General features: G+C 45.4%; 1 protein-coding gene across 1 annotated transcript; it reads right to left on the bottom strand.

Moving 5' to 3' along the window:
* Positions 1-4,554: 4,554 nt before the first annotated feature.
* LOC119331575 lies at positions 4,555-8,512 on the bottom strand. The gene is made up of 4 exons (XM_037604737.1): positions 8,424-8,512; positions 7,880-7,930; positions 5,820-6,131; positions 4,555-5,250 (listed from the first exon to the last, which is right to left on the bottom strand). Exons 3-4 carry the CDS (start codon positions 6,126-6,128, stop codon positions 4,732-4,734), a joined length of 828 nt encoding a protein of 275 aa, XP_037460634.1. The 5' UTR covers positions 6,129-6,131; positions 7,880-7,930; positions 8,424-8,512; the 3' UTR covers positions 4,555-4,731.
* Positions 8,513-10,758: the final 2,246 nt, after the last annotated feature.

Raw genomic sequence — 10,758 nt, 5'->3', positions numbered from 1 at the left:
GCGCTCCCGCCCGCACGCGTCGCAGCCTCGCCCGCTAGCTTGCGCCTCAGCCTCGTCCGCCCGCTCGCGCCACCGCCGCGCGTGGCCCCGCCCCCGCCTGCCGCCCCACGCCCACTGTCGTGCGTGCCCGTACTTCATGCTCGTCGCCGTGCGCTCGCCCAGACGTGCTCGCAAGCACGCGCGCCCGCCTCCCATGCTCGCCCGCGCACATGCTCACGCTGGCGTGCTCCAGAGAGAGAAAGGGGGAGAGAGAAAAAGGGAGAGAGAGAGACCGGTGTGGTTGACAAGTGGGTCCAGGCCCGGACAAGAGCGGACGGGGCGGAGCAGAAAGCGTCTGTTCGGTGTCCGCTCAAGCGGAAAGCCGAACCAAATTTGTGCTCGGGATGGGGCAAAGCAGACCAGAAGCGGGCGTCTTTTTACGGATGGGGTTGCGCGTTGGGCCGCTTCATTTGTCCGTTTAGACCCAAACAAACAGACCCGGGCATTTTGGGGTCGCGCGGTGGAGATGGCCTCAGCGGGTACCGGTCGGTCACTTCTCAAATTATGTTGTTTACATCCACGTATCTTATATCCGAACTCTTATATCCATATTAAACCATGTAATGTCGATAAAAACAACATAGATCATTAGCGGACATAGAAACGAACATATAAATGCACAATCCGTTCACTAAAAGATCACAATCGGATCTTCAAAAATCACCAAAGTTCACATAATGCACATAATATAATGGATAAGTTTGAAATCCGTCTAAAAACTTGAAATTAAAGTGGAGAAGCCGGTCCTTTCCCTTTCCGGTCCCCGACGTAGTTGTAGGCGTCGACGGCTGGTGGAGGATCGTCCGAGTCATCGGATAAGGCGTCGGGGTCGTCATCGTCATCGTCGATGGAGTTGTCGGAGATGATGATGAGCCCTTTGAGCCGCCGGACGACCATGTCCTGCTACTGCTTGAGCTTCGCCAGCCGAGCCGGCTCTGCCACCTCGGGCTCGGACTACTCAAAGGAGCCACCGAGCGTCTATCTCCGATGTCGTAAGCGATCGGCGGTATACCCAAGTAAGGAGCCGCTTGTCCCCGTCGGGCGTCGCGTGGTGGTGCATAGATTTTTTCGCCACGTCCATCTCCCTTGCCCGCAGCCTCTCACAAAGAGCGGCGCGCGTGTCCGGCTGGCGGGGCGGGCACAAGTATCCATCGCTGCCCACATGGGGGAGCAGCAGCTGGCGGGGGCAGGGGACTGTGTGTGGGAGGCACAGACTGTGTAGCCCTTGTGGAGCCATAGTTTTCACTAGAGGCATCTCTCTCAAGAACATATCATACAACGGGTAACAAATTACTGTTGGAAAATTGATAGAAAAGCGCATAGTTATGATGTTATTCATGGCAATGATTAGTATATAGGAATTATGTCCGTGATAAGTAGACCGACATATATCTGCATCTACTACTATTACTCTATTTCGAGAATGTTTCTATGCTTGCCTCTCTAGGTATTGAGTTCATAACAAACAGAGTAATGTTTGAAGCATGATGACATAATGTAGACAAAATAAGACCAATCAATATGATCAAAACCCGTCATTTTACCCTTAGTAGCAACAATATAAATATGTGTCTCGCTAACCCTTTTGTCATGAAGTGAGGACATCGCAAGATTGAACCTACTACTACGCACCACTTCCACTGAAGATCTAACCATCAACTTGGCCAAAGAAAACTCATAGATTGGAAAGCATTACATAGCTATAACAATCACACGTAATAAAGATCAAAATATAACCCAATTACTTTCAATGAATAATCTGATCATAAGCTCACAATTTATCGAATCCCAATAAACACACCACAAAAAAAGATTACATCGAATAGAACTCCGAGGAGAAGATTGTATTGAAGATCAAAGAAAGAGAGAGAGCCATCTAGCTAATCACTATGGACCCGTATGTCTATGGGGAACTACTCACACATCATCATAGGTGCAACAAGGTTGATGTAGAAGCCCTCCATGATCGATTCCCCCTCCGACAAAGTACCAGCGGAGGCCTCCAGATAGGATCACAGAAGAACTGAGGCTTGCTGCGGCGAAATAATTGTTTCGGGCTCCGCTCTCGTGATTTTTGGAATGTAGGGAATTTATGGAGTTGGAATTAGGTCGAACGGGTCTACGAGGGGACCACAAGCTCAGGCGCCCCCCGGGGTGTGTCGTGTGAGCTTGTGGATTTCTCGTATATCTTCTAGCCTCCTCCCGAAGCTTCCAAGGCCCCTTCTGGTCCAGAAAAATCACCGTAAAGTTTTATCCCGTTTGGACTTTGTTTGGTATTGCTTTTCTATGGAACAATAAAATAGGCAAAAACAGAAACTGGCACTACGCACTAGGTTAATAGGTTAGTTCCAAAATTGATATAAAATTGCATATAAAGTATACAAGATTGATAATATAATAGCATGAAATAAAAAAAATAGATACGTTGGAGACTTATCAATCCATGTTTTGCTTCTTCATCTCAAACAGTTTTTCACTAGGATGTGATCATGTAGGAGACACTTGAGCTTGAAATTGATATTGATCATGATCTTTTTATCGACATTAATGTTTGGTACATCACCACTTGGTTGATATTGCCCTTGATCTTGATCGGGAACATGAGGGACTTGTTCTTGTGCTTGGATAGGTTCATGATCTCCCATAACATCTTGTACTCGTGGTGCGGGTGATGACTTCCCTTGTAAAGAATCTACAAGACGGATCCTACTCCTTCTACTTGGACTTAGGGTGTTTCTTGTGGATGAATGTGGCCTAACCTCATAGTCTGTATAGAACGAGCCTCAGTACCTACAATACTAGGAACAATTTGCTCCACACTGGAGCCATTATCTTCATCAAACTCCACATTTACCATTTCTTCAATGCACCCAGTGGATTTATTGAGAACATTATAAGAATGATAATTTTATGCATATTGAACAAATATGCCCTCATAAGTTTTAGGCTCAAACTTAGCTAACCAGGTTTTGTTGTTTAGAATGAAACACTTACAACCGAAAACTCCAAAGCATTTGACGTTAGGATTTCCCATGATTGGGAGTTCATATGGGGTCTTGTACTTGAGCTTGCAGAGATAAATCCGATTTGTGGAATGACACACGGTGTTGATGGCTTTAGCCCAAAGCTTATATGGAGATTTATAGTCATCAAGCATGGTCCTAAGCATATCTATAGGAGTATGGTTCTTCCTCTCTGCAACACCATTTCACCAGGGAGTGTACGCCGCGACATATTTATGATTGATCTCCTCATCACTCAAGAATTTGTCCATCGTATAATTCTTGAACTCAGAGTCATTGTTGAGGGAGTCTCGGATTAAGGGGTCCTCGGGCGTCCGGGCTATGTGACATGGGCCGGACTAATGGGCCATGAAGATACAAGACAAAAGACTTCCTCCCGTGTCCGGATGGGACTCTCCTCGGCATGGAAGGCAAGCTTAGCGTGTGGATATGAATATTCCTTTCTCTGTAAACCGACTCTATACAACCCTAGCCCCCTTCGGTGTCTATATAAACCGGAGGGTTTAGTCTGTAGAGCCAATCATAATCATACAGGTTAGACAATTAGGTTTAGCCATTATGATCTCGTGGTAGATCAACTCTTGTAACCCCTATACTCATCAAAGTCAATCAAGTAGGACATAGGGTATTACCTCCATCAAGAGGGCCCGAACCTGGGAAAAACATCATGCCCCTTGTCTCCTATTACCATCAATCCTTAGACGCACAGTTCGGGACCCCCTACCCGAGATCTGCCGGTTTTGACACCGACATTGGTGCTTTCATTGAGAGTTCCGATGTGTCATCACCAGAAGGTCCGATGGCTCCATCAGTCATCTACAACAATGCTGCCCTGAGGGAGGTCTTTCTCCCCGGGCAGATCTTTGTGTTCGGCGGTTTCGCACTGCGGGCCAACTTGCTTAGCCATCTAGAGAAGATCGACAGCTACACCCCAAGTCACCAGATTAGTTTTGGAAATCTGGATTACATCGCTGATATCTAAGGCGACTTGATTTTCCAACGATTCGTGACCCCAACCTCCGCTCTGGCCTTAGATCCGGAGCGCATCTCCAGGTCCGAAGACGGTATTCCCGAGCCTGCCAGACTCTCTGCGGCTATTAAGGATGTGTTTGGTTTGAGGGACAGACTAGGGTGGCTGAGGGCATCCCGAACCAGTTGGCTAGGGATAGCCTTTTTTTTGTTTGGTTGGAAGGGTGAGGTTATCCCATGTTTTGTTTGGATGGAAGGATGAAACATGGTTGGGGATAGCCATTGTAGTGTTTGGTTTGAGGGATAATCAAAGAATAAGGGTTGTGGTAACCTTTTTGACTTGAGATGATGAGATTACCCTCATAATTTGCACTTTTTCAATGAAAGGAAGGAAAATATGTTGCTTATAGTCATAATTTCGAAATTTTACACTATTTCACAACAGGCCAAAACAAAACAATAGAGCAAACTTTGAACTTCATCACATATAATAATTCAACATTTCATATATATAGAACTCAAGTGCATAGAACTCATAGTTCAACATTCCATGGAGTACTACTAGAACCTAATAGTTATACAACCATAGTTATTGTCTGGTTGCATCAAAAGAGTTAATCAATACAACCCATAGTTCATGTTTTGGTTGCATCAAAAGTACAAGTCAATCACCAGTTCACCACATATGCACTCACCATCCTTACACTTTAGGGAAGGTACTCTTGACATACCTAGAAACCCAAACCTTCCTTTGATCCTCTTCTAACACCTTGAATGCCATAGCAACACGAGGATTGTCAACCAAATATGCATAGTAATGAGCAAGGTGATCCAAACTGAAACCAGGAAGTACTTTCATGCTCTCCCAAAGACCATCTATGGCATTGTTCTCACTGCTAGTACTCTTCTCTATCGCAATAGCAATTCTTTCACTAGATGCTAGTATGGTTGCGTGCAACTTGTCTTTTGCACAAGGATTTGGTTTGGCTTTCTTTGGTTTGGGACCAGATGAACCGACATTAGTTGAGTGCGCAACCTCCTCATTTGGGGTAGTGGGTTTCTTGGCTATCTCTTCTTCAAGATTTACCACTTCTATAGCAAGAGGGTCACTTGAGCCTTTTGCATACTGCCCTGTAGCCATGCTCCCTCCAGCTATATTCACCATCTCCTTATAATGAGTAATAGTCTTGTTAAGGTATTGTTCATCCTCTAGGTGAGCCTTGTAGATCCAAAATAAGTAATTTCAGTAAGTATTTTGACATAAAGAAACATTCAACAAGTATTTTAGCATATAGAAATAATTTCGGCAAGTATTTGAGCATAAAAGAAAGATGTACAACAAGTGTTTGGACATAAAGAAACAATTCCAGCAAGTGTTTGGTCATAAAGTAACATTCCAAAAATTATTTCAGCATAAAAGAAAGATGTACATCAAGTGTTTGGACATAAATAAAGATGTACAACGATTGTTTGGACATGAAGAAATGATTTCCAACATATATAGGTAATTTCAGCAAGTGTTTGGACATAGAGAAACAATTACAGCAATTGTTTGGACATAAAGAAACAATTCCAGCTAGTGTTTGGACTTGTATATACTGATTTCAGCACGTATTTCAACTTACAGATACTGATTTCAGCAAATATTTGAGCATGAACAAAGAAGTACAACAAGTATTTAACTTAAGAAACCAATTACAACAAGTACTTTCAAACAATGAGAACAAGTAGAATGATTTGTGTAAAGGAAGAATAACAACAAATACTCATGGGCATGAAAATAGTTACCTTAACATGATTTGTGTAATGCTCATGATCAAGAACAATCATACACTTGTCCTCATCCCATAGTGCACCACTCAACTCCTTGAGTTTCACTATTTTCTGAAGTTTCCTCTTCCATGTCCTATTATGATTTTTGATCTGATCTCCATTCAAGTTAAGTTGGAAATGCTCATTCAAAGCAATGGCACAAGCGTTGAACTGTGATTGCTTGAAGGCAGTGCTTGTTCTATTGCCATTGGAGACTAAATCACTTAGCCATGTCAGCATGAACTTTGACATGGTAGGTGTCCATGAAACTTGCTTAGCAGCCATTCCCTACAATTTCAGCAAGTGTTCGGACATTGACAAACTAATTTCAGCAAGTAGTTGGACATAACAAAATAGTTTCACAAAGTAATTGGACATAACAAAACAATTTCAGCAACTTAAATTGTCATTACGAATGCCATCTCAGAAAATAATATGCCCTTACAAATAAGTTCCAACACAATAGTTCCAAAGTACAATAGTTCATCATAACAAGCTAAATGACATAGTAGTTACTACATATGTTAACCTTGCAAATGGTTTTGTCGGTCTTCCCACATTTGATCAGTGAGTCCTTGCCTAAAATTAGCCATGTATGCATGTTCATGTGCTTGACCACTTGATGATGAAGCATGAGTAATATTTGGCACCCATTCATCCTCGGGTATTATATATTCATCTATCCCATCATTTATAACCCAATTGTGAATAATGCAACAAGCCACAACAATGTCTACTTGTGTTGGATAGGGAAAGAATGGGGTGGCATCATCAAGTATCTTGAATCTTCTCTTAAATGACCCAAATGCACGTTCTACGCTCACACGGAGAGAAGAATGCCTAAGGTTGAACAACTCCTTCTCATTTTGCATGGGGTTGTTTCCCCACTCATTCAAGTGGTACCTCACGGCACGAAAAGGAGGCAAAAACCTGGTTTGGCTCCATATCCAGCATCAACTAGATAAAAATTTCCTAAACAAGAAATATTTGGGTTACTTGGTTATATATATAAATACCCCATTGACAAGACAGATGTATATAGTTCATCTATTACCTTATGGGACACGTAGACCATTTTCACATTCTAAAGCATCACGTAAAACTAGAGCATCATGTGATGTCCCCTCCCAACCGGCCAACACATATGTGAATCGAAGGTCAAAATCTACAGCCGCCATCACATTTTGAGTAGCATAAGTCTTTCTACCACGAAAAGCAGCCTCCATATCCGGTGTAACCGAGGCTCGCACATGTGTACCATCAATAGCTCCAATACAATCCTATTTGGTGAAAACAAAAACCCAAATATTAGGATCAAAACAAATTCATGCCTACAATGACAAAATATAATTGTCACTTGGTCTCATACCTTAAAGTATGGATCCCACTGGTAGTTTCCTTCTATTTTGGTTTGGGTCTCCAATGAAGGCTTCCTAATAAGGTCATCTCGAAGCTCACCAATGGCATGGAATACCGTTTTGAAGTAACGGCTCACGACTTCACCGGATCTACCAAAATTGGCACCAATTACCCTATTTCTAAAGTTGTGCTCAACGGTGTGCAAGAACATCGCTACTTGTTGCTCAACAGTCAAGTGTATTGTGTCCTTTAGCAAGTTGCGATCACTAAAGAGTTGACAAAACCTAAAGAAAGGTTCTCTCCCAAGCCTAAGCATGTTCACACAAATTGTGTCATTCTTCCATATTTTGTTGTCAAAATACTCTCTTCTCATCCTATCTCTCTCATCAATTGGGGCATACGTAATTGCTTCTCTTCTTTTTCTTTTTCTGGATTGAACAACGAATGCTATCATGCTGATAAACCATTGGGCCGCAGTCGCGTAAATTAACATATTTGTTTCTTTGTCCATCTACAATTCAATTAGAATGATACTTTAACATGTGAACAAGAATAATTTAATAGCACAAAATCTGTCTACAAGAAGCCAATTATTCATAGGTAAATCGACGTTCTGTTCTAGTGTCAAATATTTCAGAGAAAGAAACAGGGGGTAGGTGGTCGAGTGTATGTTTTACCTCAGATTGAAGTTGTGCTGCTAGATGCGCTCACGGTGACTTTCAGATATCCTGTAACAATAGACAATGTACATCAGTTCCGGCAAAAAAATAGATAATATACATCAGTCTAGCACACGCACACATGAGCATACTCTAGCACACACACACATGAACACTACGCATCAGCCAACAACAGCAAAGCATCAAGCACACACACATCAGAACACACACACACACACGCCGACACGGCCTAGCGGACGCAGTCGCGCATGCAGCCGCTCGTCGGGGAATCCTCTTCCACCTCCGCTAGCACACCCTGGTGGTGAGATCCCCCCATGGCCAGGCTCCCCACGGTGGGCAAGGGCGACCTCCTGGTGCCGCTCGCGCCTTCTCAAGCCCCCAGCCGCCGCCCTCGTTCAGATTGAGTCGCGCCGCCGCCTCAAATCTAGCCCGTGTCGCCCCTGTGCACACCCTTCGCAACGGCCGGCCGACACACGCGATTGATGGAGGTATGGAGATAGAAGGAAAGGAGAGGAGAGGGAAAGAGTAGAGAAGGACTCACCTCGCGCCGGCCTCTGCTAGATGTGTCACCGTCGCTGCCGCCGCCGCTCACAAAAGGGAGAGATGAGGAATGGGGAAAGTGAGGTTTCGCGAGGGGTGAGCGGGGGTCAATACCCGAAAATAATGTTTCATGCGTGAACGCAGCGACGCGCGCGGGGGGTGGCTGGCGTGACCCGCCAGTTTTTCGCGGCTAACCCCAGCCCCGTTTTCGGCGAATATTCCAAGCATTTGGTTGCCCCTATCCTCCCTCGCCTCGGATCCAAACGGGTGGCATCCCTCGTATAAAAGGGCTATCCCTGTCCCTCGGAGGATATCCCTGCAACCAAACGCATCCTAAGCCTAGTACGGGTGAGGGATTCCTAGACTAAGGGGTCCTCAGGCGTTCGGCCTATTGGATATGGGCCGGACTGATGGGCCGTGAAGATACGAAGACCAAAGACTCTACCTGTGTCCGGATGGGACTCTCCTTGGCGTGGAAGGAAAGCTTGGTGACCAAATATGAATATTCCTTTCTCTGTAACCGACCTTGTATAACCCTAGATCCCTCCTGTGTCTATATAAACCGGAGGGCTAGGCCCGTAGATACCCCCGAATAATCATAGCCAGACTAGACTTCTAGGGTTTATCCATTATGGTCTCATGGTAGATCAACTCTTGTAATACTCATATTCATCAAAGATCAATCAGGCAGGAAGTAGGGTATTACCTCCATAGAGAGGGCCCGAACCTGGGTAAACATTGTGTCCCCGTCTCCTGTTACCATCGATCCTAGACGCACAGTTCGGGACCCCCTACCCAAGATCCGTTGGTTTTGGACACCGACATTGGTGCTTTCATTGAGAGTTCCACTGGGCCGTCAAAAGATAGGATCGATGGCTCGCCTTGTTCTCAAGGACAACGTCACCTCCGGAGGAGCGCTAGCCCCAGGCCAAACCCTCCCACTGGGTGGCTTCATTATGACCGCCCGCTCGGCCATTAACTTGACGATGACTTCTCGGGTCATCGAAAATCCTCTTCAGGTTGACTCCAAGTACTCTAAATAGATGGATCCGGCGGAGTTGTCATCTTTAAACGAGCTCCTAGATCGCATCGCTGCCCTGGGGGTCGCCATGGACTATGATCAGATTGGGCTTAAACCCGACCGGAGAGAAATTACAACTCCGCTGATCACCCATCAAATAGCGGTAGTGGAGGAGCAAGACGGCAACTCTTCCTATATATTAAGGACGAACTATGTTCGGATCCCCGAACTTAAAGAGCCGGACATCTATCTGCAGAAAGACAGGCCCTGTCCTCCGAACATAGAATCGGACGACAAGCCCAAAAAATCAGCTGACAACCCGGAGCCCCAACTACTAAATCCGGAGATTCCTCAAACTCCGGATCCTAATTTGGGTCAGGGTTCGGACTTCAATCCACCCACCCACCCAGACATAAGCGCTCTCAGGGGCATACGGCAGCAGTATAAGGAAACGGCCCACCACTTCTGGGCCAGATTCCTCCTTGTCAAAGATAAGATTGAAGATTGTCACGACGAAGATGCGATCACAGCATTCCGCAGCAATTGCACGGATGAAGGAATCCTCACGCCATCAACCGTCGTCACATAACACGCTTCGCAGACCTGGCAACCATAGTATACAAGTACTGTGCAATGGAAAGCGCCTGGAAAACTCAGGCAGCCGGCTGGGAACCGCCAGTTTCCACCCAACCCCTCGTTCAGGTGAAAAGGACGCACCCTAGTGGCACACCCGGCCCAATAACAAAGAAATATAATCCCATTACGGAACGTGAGACCGTTCTGGAGGGATGGCTCGATGGACCATGCAAGCTACACACAACACCGAATATTATATTAACTCACAACCTTAGAGCATGTTGGATACTCCGGCAGGTTGCCAAGAGCGGGGAGGATATCCTCACCAAAAATAACCCAGAACAATATACTCCAGAAGATGAGGACCCCAGAGTATTGATGGTCTTCAAGACCTTCGCTTCAAACAACAAGCATAAAAGGGCACTCCACGACCTTGTCAAAGTCTGCCAAATCACAGCAACAAACCCTTGGAACAACACAACCATAACTTTCAATGCTGAGGACGAACCAAAATTCAGGACAATTCGGGCACCAGCCGCCTTGGTCTTCAGTCCGATCGTGGACGACTTCCGACTCACCAAGGTTCTCATGGACGGCGGCAGCGGACTAAATCTCATCTACGAGGATACACTCAGTAAAATGGAAATAGACAATAGCCGCATCAAGAAAAGTAGCACGACCTTCCGGGGAATTATTCCCAGTTGGGAGGCGCGATGCGCGGGAAAATTCACACTCGACG

This window comes from Triticum dicoccoides, chromosome 7A, assembly GCF_002162155.2.
Source record: "Triticum dicoccoides isolate Atlit2015 ecotype Zavitan chromosome 7A, WEW_v2.0, whole genome shotgun sequence".
NCBI classification, from domain to species: domain Eukaryota; kingdom Viridiplantae; phylum Streptophyta; class Magnoliopsida; order Poales; family Poaceae; genus Triticum; species Triticum dicoccoides.
Note: the sequence above shows the minus strand (reverse complement) of the source record. Positions and strands in the feature narration are given on the sequence as shown.